This window comes from Arvicanthis niloticus, chromosome 3 (genome assembly GCF_011762505.2).
Source record: "Arvicanthis niloticus isolate mArvNil1 chromosome 3, mArvNil1.pat.X, whole genome shotgun sequence".
NCBI classification, from domain to species: domain Eukaryota; kingdom Metazoa; phylum Chordata; class Mammalia; order Rodentia; family Muridae; genus Arvicanthis; species Arvicanthis niloticus.
In genome coordinates, this window is record NC_047660.1 from 119,165,004 (window position 1) to 119,183,273 (window position 18,270).

General features: G+C 40.8%; 1 protein-coding gene across 3 annotated transcripts in view; it reads left to right on the top strand.

The window, feature by feature from the left end:
* The window catches only part of Mdh1b (malate dehydrogenase 1B), a 33,384-nt gene that overhangs the window by 2,208 nt on the left and 12,906 nt on the right, over positions 1–18,270 (top strand). Inside the window, exons 1-6 of one of the 3 annotated variants that reach the window (XM_076931797.1) lie at positions 8,218–8,330; positions 9,459–9,525; positions 12,082–12,216; positions 12,392–12,534; positions 13,841–14,337; positions 17,359–17,500. In XM_076931797.1, the coding sequence (XP_076787912.1) occupies positions 12,112–12,216; positions 12,392–12,534; positions 13,841–14,337; positions 17,359–17,500 (887 nt within the window). In that variant the 5' untranslated portion in view covers positions 8,218–8,330; positions 9,459–9,525; positions 12,082–12,111. Of the gene's footprint in view, positions 1–8,217; positions 8,331–9,458; positions 9,526–12,081; positions 12,217–12,391; positions 12,535–13,840; positions 14,338–17,358; positions 17,501–18,270 lie in introns of those variants that run through there. The other 2 variants (XM_076931795.1, XM_076931798.1) reach the window with 2 other exon arrangements.

Here is an 18,270-nt window from a genome sequence, read left to right on the forward strand (position 1 = left end):
TTTTAACTTATGTCTTCTTTAGTCATTTTAGTTTAATTATTTTGGTTAAAACATCTGGACCATGGTCAAGGCTATGGCAATCTCAAATAGGTTACCAAGAGAGACATAACCATTGTGGGGAAAGGAAGAATCATTTAAGCATACCCAAAGTGCAGTCGGAACAAGATGGCATTACCTTAGTCATTTCAGAATAGAATCCAGCTTATCCTGCTGAGTGCCTGTGATACATTCAGAAAGAGATGGCAGAACACAGGAAAGTGTAGACATCTGGCTATGACATAATACCTGAGCTAGGAACACAGACTGCCCCCTTGAATCCAAGGAGCTTGGGCAAGAAAAATACACAGATAAGGTATGAAACTATGTGCCTTGCAGAACAGTACAATTTAATGGATTCATGAGGGAACAGAAACTTACAAAATGCAGAAAATACTAGCCAGGGATGTAGAAGGGAAACCTGCAGAGTATCCCACCATAGAGATGCATCCAGGATTTACTCTACTGGAAATGGAAATGGGCAACCATGATAAAAGCTACCAGGGAGAAAGAAGAGAGGATAAAAAAATTACCCATTGTATTAAGGACCTGGTGGTCCCTAGACACCTTCTGGGAAATTGTGTGGAATGCTAGATTATAGTGAAATAGTAAGTAAATAAATGTGAGAACCATGGATGGCAAGGATAGAAGATGTTTAAAAGAAGTTTCAACAGAAAGGAAGCATCTAGAAAGCAATAGCTGGGAGGAAAAAATAGACTTTTTGTTTCTTCGGAAGGAAAATCTGAAGTTTAAGTGAAATGCATCTAAATATGCTCAAAAGGAGGCACTAGAAACAGAAGTGAGAGTCTAATGGGGCAGGGAGAATTTTCTCAGTAAGGTTTCCGAGAAGATGGGAGGTGTGGGCTTCAAAGCATAACTGGAATCCTCTTCCTTTGGAAGTTTCTCCGTCCTTTATTTCTACCTCACCATCATCTCAGTGGTGCCAGGGCAGAAAGAACCCGGATCTGGAAAAGGCAGGTAATTGAGATCATCTCGGGTGCAAGGCTTTTACAAGCTATTTCCCAATAAAATGGGCAGGATCATTAAACGTGAGCCATAAAGTGAGTCTGAAATAATTAACGGTGGATTTGAACTGGATAGAGATGCTTCTGAGGACTCTGTGAGGGGGATGAAGAGTGTTCCACACCAAGTACTGCGCTTAGCCTGTCCTCCTAAACTGACACCCATCCCACTTCCGGGGGAGGGAGATTAACTTCCTGTGTGCTCCTCACTGCCAAAAAAAATGTGCCTCTAACATTCTATATAGGCACCTGCACATCAGATTGGACATCAGATGCCCTGCCAATCACATCTTTGAGCATGCACTGTGTTTTCCTACTAATGCGTTTGTCTGAATTTCTCACCCATGATTTCTCTCCAATTATATTCCAAAAATAGAAGTTGGTCCTGGATATTCTTCCTTCTTCCTCAGCTTCCTCACAATCCTGGACAACAAGTCAAATCTAAAAAGGACTATATTCCTACCCTTTACTTCACACTTTACCTTTGAATGCTATTTCTTTTTTGTTTGGTTGATTTTTTTTTATTTCTTTAAAATACATTTCAGATTTTATCCCCTCATCCCATTCCCCCCACCACCCAGGAGCCCCCTATCCTGTCCCCCTCTTGCCTCCACGAGGGTGTGCCCCCACCTACTCCCACTCCCCCCTCCCCACCCTCGAATTCCTCCCCGCTCGGTGTTCAGCCTTCATGGGACCAGGGATCTCCTCTCCCACCCATGCCCGACAAGGCCATCCTCCCCTAAGTATACAGCCGAAGTCATAGGTGCCTCCCTTTGTGCTCCACGGCTGGTGGTTTAGACCCTGGGGAGCTCTGGTTGGCTGGCTCTGTTGCTCTCCTCTTGGGGCCACCAACCCTTTAAGCTCCTTCAGTCCTCTAACTTCTCCATTGGGAGCCCTTGATCAGATCAATGGGTTGGGTTGCTGCGAGCATCTGCCTCTGGGTATGTCAGACTCTGGCAGACCTTCCAGGACACAGCTGCACCAGGCTCCTGTCAGCATGCACTTCCTGACATCCATATAGGCATCTATCTTTGGTGACTGCACATGGGACGGATATCAAGGTAGAGTGGTCTCCCGATGGCCTCTCCTTGACTTTCTGTCCCACACTTTGTCACCTTATTTGCTCTCTTGAGCATTCTGTCACTCCTTCCAAGAAGGACCAAGGCATGCACACTTGGTCTTCCTTCTTCATGAGCTTCATGTGGTCAGTTAGTTGAATCTTGGCTATTTCAAGCTTTTGGGCTAACATCCGCTTATCAGTGAGTAAATATGTGTGTTCCTTTGTGATTGGGCTACCTCACTCAGGATGATATTTTCTAGTTCCATCCATTTACCTAAGAATTTCTCGAATTCATTATTTTTAATAGCTGAGTAGTACTCCATTGTGTAAATATACCACATTTTTTGGTATCCATTCCTCTGTTGAAGGACATCTGGGTTCTTTCCAGCTTCTGGCTATTATAAATAAGGCTGCTATGAACGTAGTGGAGCATATGTCCTTGTTATATGTTGGAGCATCTTCTGGGTATATGCCCAGGAGTGGTATAGCTGGGTCCTCAGGTAGTGCTATGTCCAATTTTCTGAGGAACCTCGAGAATGATTTCCAGAAAGGTTGTACCAGCTTGTATTCCCACCAACAATGGAGGAGTGCTCCTCTTTCTCCACATCCTCGACAGCATCTACTATCACTTGAATTTTTTATCTTAGACATTCTGACTGGTGTGAGGTGGTATCTCAGTGTTGTTTTGATTTGCATTTCCCTGATGACTAAAGATGTTGAGCATTTCTTGAGGTGCTTCTCAGCCATTCAAATTTCCTCAGTTAAGAATTCTTTGTTTAGCTCTGTACCCCATTTTTAATAGGGTTATTTAGTTGTCTGGAATCTAATTTCTTGAGTTCTTTGTATATATTGGATATTAGCCCTCTATCAAATCTAGGATTGGTAATGATCTTTTCCCAACCTGTTGGTTGCTGTTTTGTCTTATTGACAGTATCTTTTGCCTTACAGAAGCTTTGCAATTTTATGAGGTCCCATTTGTCAATTCTTGATCTTAGAGCATAAGCCCTTGGTGTTCTGTACAGGAACTTTTCCCCTGTGCCTAAGTATTCGAGGGTCTTCCCCACCTTCTCCTCTATTAGTTTCAGAGTATCTGGTTTTATGTGAAGGTCCTTTATCCACTTGGACTTGAGCTTTGTACAAGGGGATAAGAATGGATTGATTTGCATTTTTCTACATGCTGACCTCCAGTTGATCCAGGACCATTTGTTGAAAATGCTGTCCTTTTTCCACTGGATGGTTTTAGCTCCTTTGTCAAAGTGACCATAGGTGTGTGGGTTCATTTCTGGATCTTCAATAATATTCCATTGATCTTCCTGCCTGTCTCTGTAGCAATAACATGCAGTTTTTATCACTACTAATCTGTAGTACAGTTTGAGGTCCGAGATAGTGATTCCCCCGGAAGTTCTTTTGTTGTTGAGAATGGTTCTCGCTATCCTGGGTTTTTTGTTATTCCAAATGAATTTGTAAATTGCTCTATCTCTATGAAAAATTGATTTGGAATTTTGATGGGGATTTCATTGAACCTGTAGATTGCTTTTGTTAAGATGGCCATTTTTACTAAGTTAATCCTGCCAATCCAGGAGCATGGGAGATCTTTCCATATTCTGAGATCTTCTTCAATTTCTTTCTTCAGAGACTTGAAGTTCTTGTCATATAGATCTTTCACTTGCTTGGTTATATTCACTCTAAGATATTTTATATTATTTGTGACTATTGTGAAGGGTGTCATTTCCCTAATTTCTTTTTCAGCCTGTTTATCTTCTGAGTAGAGGAAGGCTACTGATTTGTTTGAGTTGATTTTATATCCAGCCACTTTGCTGAAAGTTGTTTATCAGGTTTAGGAGTTCTCTGGTGGAAGTTTTAGGGTCACTTAAGTATACTATCATATCATCTGCAAATAGTGAAATTTTGACTTCTTCTTTTCCTATTTGTATCCTTTGACTTCCTTTTGTTGTCTAATTGCTCTGGCTAGGACTTCCAGTACTATATTAAATAGATAGGCTGAGAGTGGGCAGCCTTGTCTAGTCCCTGATCTTAGTGGGATTGCTTCAAGGTTCTCTCCATTTAGTTTGATGTTGGCTACTGGCTTGCTGTATATTGCTTTTACTATGTTAGGTATGTGCCTTGAATTCCTGATCTTTCGAAGACTTTTAATGTGAAGAGATGTTGAATTTTGTCAAATGCTTTCTTGGCATCTAGTGAGATGATCATGTGGTTTTTTCTTTGAGTTTATTTGTATAGTGGATTACAATGATGTATTTTCAAATATTGAACCATCCCTACATTCCTGGGATAAAGCCTACTTGATCACGATGGATGATTATTTTGATATGTTCTTGGATTCGGTTTGTGAGAATTTTGTTGAGTATTTTTGCATCAATATTCATAAGTGAGATTGGTCTGTAGTTCTCTTTCTTTGTTGGGTCTTTGTGAGGTTTAGGTATGAGCGTAATTGTAGCTTCATAGAACGAATTGGGTATTTTTCCTTCTGTTTCTATTCTGTGGAATAGTTTGAAGAGAATTGGTATTAGTTCTTCCTGGATGGTCTGGTAGAATTCTGCACTAAAACCATCTGGTCCCGGACTTTTTTTGGTGGGGAGACTTTTAATGACTGCTTCTATTTCTTTAGGGGTTATGGGACTGTTTAGATGGTTTATCTGCTCCTCGTTTAACTTTGGTACCTGGTATCTGTCTAGAAAATTGTCCATTTCATCCATATTTTCCAATTTTGTTGAGTATAGGCCTTTGTAGTAGGATCTGATGATTTTTTAAAATTTCCTCAGTTTCTGTTGTTATGTCTCCCTTTTCAGTTCTGATTTTTATTAATTTGTATACTGTCACTGTGCCCTTTGATTAGTCTGGCTAAGGGTTTATCTATCTTGTTGATTTTCTCAAAGAACCAGCTCCTGGTTTTGTTGATATTTTGTATAGTTCCTTTTGTTTCTACTTGGTTGATTTCAGCTCTGAGTTTATCTCCTGCCGTCTACTCCTCTTGGGAATATTAGCTTCTTTTTGTTCTAAAGCTTTCAGGTGTGCTGTCAAGTTGTTAGTGTATGCTCTCTCCAGTTTTTTTTTTTTTTTTTTTTGTAAGCACCTAGAGCTATGAGTTTTCCTCTTAGTACTGCTTTCATGGCGTCCCACAAGTTTTGGTATGATGTGTCCTCCTTTTTATTAAATTCTAAAAAGTCTTTAATTTCTTTCTTTACTTCTTCCTTGACCAAGTCATCATTGAGTAGAACACTGTTCAGTTTCCACCTGTATGTGGGCTTTCCGTTGTTTTTAATCCATGTCAAAGACGACTCTTAGTCCATGGTGGTCTGATAGGGTACAAGGGATTATTTCAATCTTTTTGTATCTGTTGAGGCCTGTTTTGTGACCAATTATATGGTCTATTTTGGAGAAGGTACCATGAGGTGCTGAGAAAAAGATATATTCTTTTGTTTTAGGATGAAATTTTCTATAGATATCTGTTAAATCCATTTGGTTCATAACTTCTGTTAGTTTCATTGTGTCTCGGTTTAGTTTCTGTTTCCATGATCTGTCCATAGCTGAGAGTGGGGTGTTGAAATCCCCCACTATTATTGTGTGAGATACAATGTATGCTTTGAGCTTTAGTAAAGTTTCTTTTATGTATGTGGGCACCCTTACATTTGGGGCATAGATGTTCAGAATTGAGAGTTCTTCTTGGTACATTTTTCCTTTGATGAGTATGTAGTGTCCTTCCTTATCTTTTTTGATTACTTCTGGTTGAAAATCAATTTTATTTGATATTAGAATGACTACTCCAGCTTGTTTCTTGGGGCCATTTGCTTGGAAGATTGTTTTCCATCCTTTTACTCTGGGGTAGTGTCTGTCTTTGTCACAGAGGTGTGTTTCCTGTATGCAGCAAAATTCTGGGTCCTGTTTATGTATCCACTCTGATAGTCTGTGTCTTTTTATTGGAGAATTGAGTCCATTGATATTAAGAGATATTAAGGAAAAATGATTATTGCTTCCTGTTATTTTTGTTATTAGAGGTGGAATTATGTTTGTATAACTATCTTCTTTTGGGGTTGTTAGAAGACTACTTTCTTGCTCTTTCTTGGTTGTAGTTTCCCTCCTTGTGTTGGAGTTTTCCATTCATTATTCTTTGAAGTGCTGGATTTGTGGGTAGATATTTGGTTTTGTCATGGAACAGCTTAGTTTCTCCATCAATAGTGATTAAGAATTTTGCTGGGTATAGTAGTCTGGGCTGGCATTTGTGATCTCTTAGGGTCTATATAATATCAGTCCAGGATCTTCTGGCTTTTATAGTCTCTGGTGAGAAGTTTGGTGTAATTCTTATAGGTCTGCTTTTATATGTTACTTTACCTTTTTCCCTTACTGCTTTTAGTATCTTCTCTTTGTTTTGTATATTTGATGTTTTGATTATTATGTGACGGGAGGCATTTCTTTTTTGGTCTAGTCTATTTGGGGTTCTGTAGGCTTCTTGTATATTTAAGGACATCTCTTTAAGTTAGGGAAGTTTTCCTCTATAATTTTGTTGAAGATATTTACTGGCCCTTTAAGTTGGGAGTCTTCACCTTCATCTATATCTATCATCCTTAGGTTTGGTCTTCTCATTATGTCCTGGATTTCCTGGATGTTTTGTGTTAGGAGCTTTTTGCATTTCACATTTTCTTTGACCATTGTGTCTATGTTTTCCATGGTATCTTCTGCGCATAAGATTCTCTCTTCTATCTCTTGTATTCTGTTGGTGATGCTTGCATCTATGACTCCTGATCTTTTTCCTAGGTTTTCTATCTCCAGGGTAATTTCCCTTTGAGATTTCTTTATTGTTTCTACTTCCATTTTTAGATCCTGGATGGTTTTGTGTAATTCCTTCACCTGTTTGGTTGTGTTTTCTTGCATTTCTTTAAGGGCTTCTACCTGTTTACCTGTGTTCTCCTTAAATTCTTTCAAAGTGTTGTTTATGTCCTTTTAAAAGTCCTCTATCATCATCATGAGAAGTGATTTTAATTCTGAGTCCTGCTTTTCCGGTGTGATGTGGTGTTCAGGACTTGCTATGGTGGGGGAACTGGTGATGCCAAGTAACTTTGGTTTCTGTTGTTTACATTCTTACACTTGCCTTTCGACATTTGGTTAGCTCTAGTGCTACCCGCACTCACTGGTTCTGACTGGAGTCTGCCTTTCCAGTTATCTTGGTTGTGTCAGAACTCCTCGGGATCTGGATGTCTCTGTGATCCTGAGCTCCAGCTATTCTGGGTACAGTGGATCCTCTAGGATATCTCAGGATATGGTATCTCCACAGTAGTAGACCAGCTAGGTGTTTGCTGCTTTGAGTGTAGTCACTCCTCTAGGATGCCTCAGGATATGGTGTCCCCTGCTCTGCAGCTCTGGTTTTTCCGCAGGGACGGGGTCTGGATGCCAGGTGCGCTCTGGGGGATCCCTACTGCCAGTTGTGCTTCTTGTGCCTAGGGCGGTGTGTGGGTGCTCCTACCTGCAGCTCTGCAGTTGGTGACCTCTCTAGGATGCCTCCAGAAGCAGTTTCCACAGGGGAGCAGATCAGCTGGGTGACTGCTCCAGCCCCGGGATCCAGGCAAGGGGTGAAAGGGGTGAATGCTATTTCTTTTAACATTAATTTATTTGTTTTACACGGGGGAGTGCAGAGGTTAAAGGATAATCTAACAGGAGTGTATATCCTGGAGATGAAACTCAGGTCTTCAAGATTGTTGGCAAGTGCCTTTATCAGTTGAGCTATCTCAGTGGGCCCTTGAGTGGATGCTAATGAGTAGCTCACTGTTAGTATCTCATGCTTAAATAGTGTGCTATAACCTCTCATGTGGTCCAGCACAGTATTAGTGGAAAGTGAATATTTAAAACATTCTCCTTTTCCCACAAAATATTCTTGTGTAATATTCTGATCTATAAAATGTATCTTACTTTTTATTAATATAACAAACATTAGATGTTTGTGTTAAGTAAGTTTATTTTAGAATTTTATTATAAAATTATAGCCGTGGTGCACCCTCTAAGTATATGGTTATAATGATAAGACCCTCATAACCTCACGAAATGTGTGTGTTGAAAAGAAAGCACAGCTAATCTGAACTCTCCTAGGTAAAGCAAACTGCCCATACTATGCTAAGGCAGAGCTTCTGGCGGACTATTTACAAAAGAATCTTCCTGACTTTCGGATTTTTAAGATCACACAACATCCTGATGTGTGGGAGGTAAGAACTGTTATAGTTGTTCAATGCATTTACACAAGATGAAGTTCTACTTTGGTGAAATACTTACTAGTACATCATGTCAGCTTCTGAGGATGACTGGTCACATATTAATGATATTTGAATACTGGCAAAAATGAGTCCTTCCTTGTCTGTCTTAAGACATGGGTTTTTTTGCTAATACTTAAGAGCACAAAGTAGTCTTCAATAAGTGGAATAAATGTGTTGATTCCACACCCAAGCCTACCAAGAAAACAGGTAGTTTGTAGTTCACGACTTCTAGGGTGAGCTCTTACTGGAAAGTGCTCTCTGAACATCCAGACAAGGAATGAAGGTGAAGGCAGCAGTATTAGTTGGGGCGTCCGGGGGAGTTAAGCTACAATACAGTTGCATCAGAGGACTCTGGAGATAATACAGGCAAGGCATGTTGGGGATCCTTTCAAAGGGATTCCACACTGAAGAAAAGTAACTGAGCGTTTGTATTCCTGCATCAACCAGTCACCTGATGTAGGCTGGCCCAAAGAATGGGGCTTAATCTTAGACAATAGGAATACCTTTAGCTGAGGTCAGTCCTAGAGAGAGACTCAGCAGTTAATCCATTGGCTTTTACTATTCCTGGTGACTGAGGGCACAAGTGCCTTGCTTCTAATAGGGAAGGGACCTGGACTATTCATGAGTATCGGCTACAGTCCACCTACTGTGCCTCTGGATCCGTGTGCTCCATTAAGTTAATTCACACCATCTGGTAACAGCTCTTCTGAGATTCATATCAAGCTCTTTCCCTGGGAAAACTCTATTAGAGGAAGGTTTGCTAATGAACCGTATTCCCCATTGCACATAGTTTCAGAGCCAAGCTGGCACTCATCTCTCCTCACTACCATCCGTTACAGGTCTCCCTCTACTGCTCTAGGCTACTTGTTAGGTGTGATGTCCTAGTTCTGTGTGCTTAAGGGATGTGAGCCTCAGTCCTTTTTCAAGACATGGCTATCACACTTTCCCTTGTATGTTCAAAATTGAGACAGAGAATCACAGATGGTGCCCAAATGATAACCTAGATGTTAAGTATTTTTACTCTGGGTAGTAGCTGTTGTACAGTTTTCTGATAAGCATACTCGGTTACCTTGTCCCCAGAAATAGCTTCTTTCATTGCCTGCTGCTCTCTCATCTCACCATGATCAATGTCAACTGTAGCTGAAAGGTGAGACTCCTCTTATGTCCTCTACTAGAACTGTTCCTCTTTAGAAACTTAAAGCCTTCCAACTCACATAGGCTAGAGAAATCTGGGAGACCATAAATGCTCCAAGAGGGCTCCTAGGAATGATGGGAAACAGGGTCTCTCTTAATTATGCCCCTTGATTCCTGAATGCTAAGGACACTACACTGATATATAACACATTTTACAACTTCAAAGAGCCAGACCATTCCTTCCATATGTCAGTCTTCCACCTGGTGTCTGCAGCTTTGCTGGCCTGCCCTGCTCCTCTATCAAGCTTGGTGTTATGTGATTAGGGCAATATATCCCCTATTGACATGCTCAATACTGTATCTCTTTTCCTATACAGTAATCCCCTTGGTTCAAAGATATGTGCAAGGCCTAAATGGCCAGGTTAAATGTTTTGTAAGTGTGTAGGTAGGGCTTCTGGTGAAAGCAGTACAAGCAGAAAAGGCCATTCTCTACCCAGCACATGTTGAATTCAATCTAGACAAATCATTGTCCTTTACATTGTGGAGAGAATGCAGTGTGTCATCAGTTTTCCAGAGAGGCAAGTTGATGTCCTCAAAGGATGGTGCCATTATAAAGTGCTAGCACTGGTTGCTAGCACTGGTTTTCATTGCTGATATACTGACCATTCAGCAGCAGTAAGAACTATCTCGGCCTTTAGGACTAGAGGCCCATTCTCTTGAATCGTTTCCTAACTCTGTCTCTTGTGAGGGTATTTGCCTATGGCTTCCTGGGTTATCCTATCTGTGGGGTTCGTTAGTATTACTCTAAAACAGATGTTCTCTGACGGGCATTTCCCCCATCCTTTGCACTTGAGTATCTTAATAGTCAAGTTGGTTCCATACACAGTTCTTTCTCCCTGTAGTGCATTTCTTGTAACTTTGGTGAATAAAGTATAGCTCAGGACTCTTGAGAAAATGTGATTGAGTGGCAGTTTATCCAGATTCCATAGTGCTATGCCCACTAGCCTTTTTAAATTTCTCTCTCTCTCTCTCTCTCTCTCTCTCTCTCTCTCTCTCTCTCTCTCTCTCTGTGTGTGTGTGTGTGTGTGTGTGTGTATGTGTGTGTTTACTTACTAATGTAGTTAGTTAGTTGGTTGTTGCTTGTTTTGTGGTGGGGTCTGCATGTGTTAAGACGTGTAGAAGTCAGAGAATATCTTGTGTAAGTCAATTCTTTGCTTCAACTATGAGGGTCCCAGAAATGTCAGGCTTGGTGGCAATCACTTTAACCCACTGAGTCATCTCACCAGCCCTCCACTGTCCTTTTGACTCCTTCTTCCACTATCTTCCTTGTCAGATTTGTTATTTTTATGTTATCTGACACATCACGTTCTCCAAACTCCTGACTACCCATCTAGTAATACAGTAAGTACCACTGTATTATAGGGTCCCCACCAGAGTATGCCCCGCCAAATTGCAGAAGAATGATTCACACTGGTGAAGTTTCCCTGTCCATCTTTATGTTCCACTCCTGGTTCAGGACTCTGAGAATTCAGTCCTACACATATTCTCCCAGCAGCTGATAAACCATTAGCCTATTCTCCTTGTTCTAGACCTTTAGGGTAGATCATGTTCTTTCTCCAGCCAAACTATGCAGTGATTATAGGGCCCATGTTGGAAATCTCAGTCTTCTTGCTGTGGGATGGAATAAAAATATGGACTTCTTCAACACCAGCAAGAAATAGAGTTTACTTGTGAGATGGCCTTAGTATACATGCCTCCAATGGTATGACTCTAGGACTCCTCAACTGTACATAACTAATAACAAAGCTGTCCCTCACCCAAGACTCAGATCTTATTATTGGAAATCTTGGTCTACCCAAACCAGGCAACATAAACTTTTTCTGGTAATATGATGAGAATATCAGATAATTTTTAGCTCATCAATTAAGTCTAAGTCATAGAAACCATAATCATAGATTGAAAAGCAGTATCAAAATTTATGTGGCCATAAAACTAGAAACAACTCATATATAATAAAAATTGGTGTTTTTCTTTAAAATCAGCTAACTTAGAAGATATGCCCTCTCCTTGGGTTAAACACATGCACTCCAGCAAAAAAAAAAAAAAAAAAAAAAAGCAAGTTCCCACACTTTCTTTGGTCATTGGACCTGGAGAGTATTCCTTGTTATTAATTTGTTATTTATCTCATCACTATTTTCTTCCTTCCTTTCTTTCTTTCTTTCTTTCTTTCTTTCTTTCTTTCTTTCTTTCTCTCTTGTTTTGTTCTTTCATTTCTTTTATGAAAACAGAGTCTCACTGTGTAGCCCTGGCTGGCCTGGAACTCACAAGGATCCACATCCCTCTGCCCCCACAGTGCTACAATTATGTATCATGAGCAATCACACTAGGTTCGCTGCTATTTTCTGGTTTATATTTTTACCATTTGATGATATATGAATGCACCACGCATGAATACACTTTTAAATGAAAGCTTTAAAAAGTCATTACTTTATTGTTTAAATCCTACAAGATTGAATAGAATTCTTGGGTAGATTTCATAGATGACTTTTATTGGAGGCTTTTCCCACAGGAATGGCTGGAAGATGTTTGTGAAAAGAATATGTGGTACCACAGAACCTCCCCCATTATCTGGAGAGAGCTGCTGGATCGTGGAGGCAAGGGCTTGCTTTTGGGAGGATACAATGAGTTTCTGGAACATGCCCAGGTATGGGATTGCATTGCTTATGTGTCTGAACATACCATCCCCTTAACATTATTTTATGTTTCAAGCTATTGTTTTCCAAGCTATTCTGCCATCTTCCTAGTCTATTTTCTATTCTGGCTTTGGTCTGATCACGATCATAATCTCTGACATTGAGTTTTTCTTTTCTGGTAATTAGCTTTACTATGGTGTCACGTCCAACATGACAACAGAGCTGATGATGGTCATTGCTAAAGAGAATATGCAGACACATATAGAACAAGAGTTGGATAAAGAAAACATGAAAGATCTCATCAGTCCCTTGCAGGTCTGGATTGCCAGGTGGGATAGTCAAGCCCCAAGATTTATGAGCCTGAATTTTTATTTTTAGAAAGGACATTGGAAAAAACAAACAAACAAGTTAGAAAGGACATTAGAATTGGATTAATTTCATGATGGAAGAATACCTAAGCAGGTTCAAAAATGTGTGTGTATGTGTGTATGTATATATCCACACATCTGGCTTGTACATGGTTATGAGTGCTTCTGTGTGTCTAGCCTCCAACATTCATCCCCATGTGATTTATATGCATACATGTCTTCACATACAATCTAAAGCAATGTTCCTGGGTTTGTCCTCTCTGATCATTGTTCTCTCCCTCCCCATCCCCTGCCCCATCTGTTGGCTTTTCTTGGTTCTTACTCCTGCACTCAGAGCTGTCTGCAACCCAGATCCCTTTGGTTTCCTCCTTTTCTCCTTCTCTAGGGTGCTCCTCCTCCTCCTTGTCTCCACTTATCACTGCCTCTCCTTGCATCTCTACCCTCTCTCTTTGTTGTTCTTTCTCTCTTTGCTTCTATCCTCCTCATTTCCCTCACACTATCCTCTTCACTGCATGTGTATATCCTAACACATACCTGTTTTGAGGAAATATATATAACTATATATACTACCAACACTGAATACTACCAACACTGAAAAGATTCAGGAATTGTACCACACATACCCATGAACCTGTCCATAATAAAGCACTGAACTGAACATCACCACAATGCCCTTTCCAAACCCAGGAAGAGTAATAAAGTTCACAAACACATTTTCCAATGCCCCATAGTTGATCGTCACTAAAACAGAAGATCGAGGTACACTCAGTTTCAAACAGAGCACACCTTTGCTTATCCTAGCCATCCCTATAAGGGTATTTCCTTGTAAGACTGTGTGAGAAAAGTAATCTGTCCAAAACTAAAGGCATTCATTAGTAGATGAAGATATAAAAGACAATGGCTAGCTGAAGCATATATCTTTGTCTTTTCATGAGAAAGTTCATAAGCAGAACCATCTGATAAGGAGCTTTTGTTTGCTTATTTTTTTTGTTTTGTTTTCTGCATGTGGGAGAGCTCTTTTACTTGAAAAATCTAATAATGCGCCAGTACGTTTTTATTTGGTGGTATCATCAGATGCTGAGGTGGAGTGGGTAGTGAGACTTCCCTGTTCTGATTTGGATTCCTAGGCACAGCTGTGCAAGTGTGAGAATGCTCGTGTAAAAACAGTGAGCCATCCTATGGTGCACAGGCAGAAACATTGGTTAAGAATAAAGCTTAACTGGGAAGCGATCTAACCATTTTCCATTCAACTTTTGCATTTGAACAGTGCAGGTGCATACGTGTGCTGTCACTTAATTCCCCTCTTGCTAAGTGGGGAAGTGTTTGGGATACACACAGAGATCAGCCTGACCCTGTTCGATCAGGAGCAAAGGGAGGAGTGCCTCAAAGACATAGTGATAGAAACCCAGAACTTGGCCTCGCCGGTCCTCCGCACTGTCTCCTTCTGCACGACGGTAAAGGAGGCCTTCCTTCAGGCCGAAGTTATCATCATCCTGGACGACATTATGGATGAGGAAGTGTACAGCCTGGAGAGCTGCCTGCGAAGCAGGGTGCCACTGTGCCGCCTCTATGGTTACCTGATAGAGAAAAATGCTCACAAATCTGTCAAGGTCATCGTGGGAGGGAAAACCTTTCTGAATCTGAAGACAACGTTGCTCATGAAATATGCCCCTAGCATCGCAAGAAACATCATCGCAGTGGCTCTGGGGGTAGAAGGCCAAGCAAAAGCAGTACTGGCCCGAAAGATGAAAACAACTTCAGCCAGTGAGTGGATGCCTATTGGTGTCTTATTTGTGCTTTGAAACATGGGTTCACATAGTGAAAAGAGAATGCTCCATCCTCTAGTACCATACTGGATGTGTGACATAGATGAGGAGGGATGGGTGGACCCAGTGTGATCCTCGCTTATTCAGAGGATGCCACTTAGACTACCCCATCCTCCTTGCCCAGTTTTTTCCTGTACACACATACTGTGGTCTGGTTTAACTCATAAACTCAGGGCATCAAGAAACTAGCAATAATAAAGAGTAATAACCTAAGAAACCAATCATAGCAACATGCAGTAATGAAAATATTATACAAGTTACCCACTGATTTTTTTTTAAATTTCCCATCATATTTTAAAGTACAGGTCTGGGGTAGTAGGTCAATGATAGAACTCTTGCCTAGCATGCATGAGTGCCTAGGTCCCATCGGCAATGCCACTGAACCCTCCCTAAACTGAGAAAGTGTGCAACAGTTAATTGAGCTGTGGGATAGAATGTGAAGCTGTGGATAAGAAGGAAAACTGTGCCCACTTCTTTTAATCTACTCTTTTGACTTTGCCCATCATTATAAAATTAGCAAACATTTGTTGTAATAATTTTAAACCTAATATCCCATTTCCCACGATCGTAATGTTGAAAGTAATGTATGTTGTTTAAAAAACACCAAGGCCATGTTAAAATGGTTGCCTCCTTTCCCACTCATATGACTCTGAACAGTTAGATTGTTGGGCCTCACATTTATCATCTTTGAAAAGAGCAGCTCCCTCCTAGAGTTGATGTGAAGAGCCAATGAGATAGTGTGGTAGTTACTTTTCTACTGTTGTGAAGGGACAACCATGACCAAGGCAACTTATAAAAGTAAGGATTTAAATGGGGACTTGCTACAGTTTTGGAGGGTAAGTCCCTGACCACCATGGCGGCGTGCATGGCAGGAGGCAAATGTGGTGATGGAGCAGTAGCTGAGGGTTTACATCTGATCCATAAGCAAGTGGCACAGATAGGAAAGTGAGGGCACTTCTTAAACCTCAAAGCCCACTCTCGGTGGCTTTTTTCAACATCTCCTCCAACCTCCAAGGCCACACCTCCTAATACTTCCCAAACAGTTCCACAAACTGGGTACTAAATAGTCAAACATATGAGCCTATGAGGGCTATTCTCATTACAACCACAACGAACAGTATTTCTAAAGTGCCCATAAGAGATCCCTGATGCAAGATAGAGCTTAGAAAGAGATTAAACTTATAAGTTTATTATATCTATTTAAATTTTTGTAATTGATCTTCCAATTGGTAGATATCAGGATCATACAAAAGGAAGACTGGATCACATTAGCATTAGCTCTTTGCATCCTTAGAGGTGGTCCTTTGTGTCCTTACAACAACATCCATGAACATGAAAAACTACAGGCATTCTGGAAACAAACGTTGGGGAAACAGTAGATGTGAGCTGACAACAGTCTAAGCCAACGCAGTACAGGATACCAGCGAGGCTCTGCCATAGCCAGTGCTGTTAGCCTCCTCTTTAGAGAAACTCTCAGAATACTTCTGTCTTCCTATATACAGCTTTAGCACCTTACCCTAAAGGTTAGTCTAACAGCCATCTTGCTACAAGAGAACAGACAAGAATTTAATCTCCAGGATGCAGATTTTAAGTAAATAGATTTGCTGGATAGCTGGGTTTTTTTTTTCCCCAACTTGAGACAAGCTAAAGCTATCTGAGAGGAGGAAACTTCAACTGAGAAAATGCTTCCATAAGAGCAGTCTGTAGGCAAGTCTCAAGGATATTTTCTTAGTTAGTAGTTAATGTAGGAAGGCCCACCTCATTGTGGATGGTGCCACCCCTGGGCTAGTGTTTCTGGGTGTTATAAGAAAGTGGGTTGAGCACTCTAAAGGTAGCAAGCCAGTAAGCAGCACCCCTCCAGGGTGCTCCCACCTCCAGGTTCCTGCCCTGTTCCCCTTCAGTGATGGACTACTATTGGACGTGTAAACCCAACAAAACCTTTCCACCCCAATAGCTTTGGTCATGGTTCTATCATAGCAATAGTAACCCTAACTAAAATAGTAGGTAAGTGAGTAAATAAATAAAACTCTTCTTAAATTGTGTAAAACACTTTGAGAAAGCCAACAATTACAGAATCACATTAAACACCAATCTTTATTTTCTCCAATAATCTCATGTTCTTTTGTTTTTCTCCATAAAGATACAACCACCATGTGACCCTGTGGTTTTCTCACTCCCCGACACTCCCATCCTAGAATGTTGTAGGGCATAGGACTGGTTTGTTTCCTCCTAAACCTTGTTTCTAAAGGTACCTCCCATGAAGAATGCCATCACCATGGTTTTTCAAGTGATGAAACCTGCCCTGAGAGTTGTCATTTATACATAGTTCTATTCCAGTCCAGAATCCAAAGAGCTTTGTCAAAATCTAAACAGTTGAACAGTTTTCTCTTGGGGTTGGGTTTGTGGAAACACGTCTCAGTCTGTAAAATGTCAGGTGCGACTGCATGCATCTGTAAGCATAGCACACTGGAGATGGAGACAGGCAGTTCTCCAGGCCTCACTGGCCAGCCAGTCCTGGTCCTTTTTTTAGAAAATACAGTGAAGAGTGATGGAGGAAGACTCCCAGCGCCATTTCTAGCTTACACATGCACACTCATCCACACATGGTCATGCACTCTGTGTGTGTGTGTGTGTGTGTGTGTGTGTGTGTGTGTGTGTGTGTGTAAAGGGAATGAAGTTAAGAGAGGCACAAATGATAAAACTTTCACCAACAATTTCTTTTGAGGCAGTTCTCTCAGTTTTCCTTGACTTACCCATTCAGCATACTGTTCACAAGGCATCACCCCATGACTACCAAGCCCCAATAATTAGGGGGGTGAACACCAGCTTTTGCACAGGTCAAAGAGCGTGGGCATCATTGGACCAACTCTAAAACAAATATATAGACAAAGCATTGAATTTGAATGCATTTTCTATTGATGAGCTTTATTTCAATCATTTCTGATTCTGTTCTGCACAGGCATTAAAGATGTGATAATTTGGGGTAATATCACTGGAAATAACTACGTTGATCTGAGGAAAGCAAAAGTTTACAACTATGAGAGTGCTGTTAAAGGGCCTCCTGGATACCATCACTCTGTGTTAAGCTCGATTTTTGACAGGTATAATATATTTTCTAAGTGAAGTATACTAATAATAGATAAATGAAATGGATGTATAATAGTTATGAGCATATGCCAAGCCCAGCATGGCCCTGGTGGGGACAAAGTGACTTGGTTCCTTTCCCTGAGACAGGGCCCCCCCTGTCTCTAAGCCTCTAAGAGAGCTGATGGCTGCTGTGGACTGAAGGCTTATTTGTGTAATAATGTATTTAAGTTCAAGTTCCTCCTAGGAACATCCTCTCTGTAATGTTAATGACTCCATGCTAATCAAACAGTTTGAGTCCTGAAGGTGAAGGTGTGGTTGATGTCTTAGCAAAATGGTAAACCCTGGGACCTTCAGGACATACCTTAAGGCTATGCAGAAGAACTCTAAATATATGAATCCAATATGTATGTAATTTCTCAAACTGCAAAATATAAAAATATAATATGAATTATAAGGGGCTTCATGAATCTAACAGAACAAGGCAGCTACACTATGAGTCAGCTTGTCAGAAAGATACAAAGGCAGGCAGATTCTTGAGTTCAAGCTCAGCCTAAGAAAGAGAGAGATTAGGCCTAGGTGTGGTAGAAGTGGTAATTTCTGGGCAGGGTCCCACCCAGCTAGGTTAAAGAGTCAAGCAAATCTCTGAATTCTTTTGCAATGTTAAAAGAAAATGTGTGCTTGCTGTTTCCTAAGAATTAAGGGGCTGGGATCATGGGATGTGGGTTCATAGAATAATCAAAAGAAAACCTGGATGAGATGAGATAGCAAAAAAAAAAAAAAGACA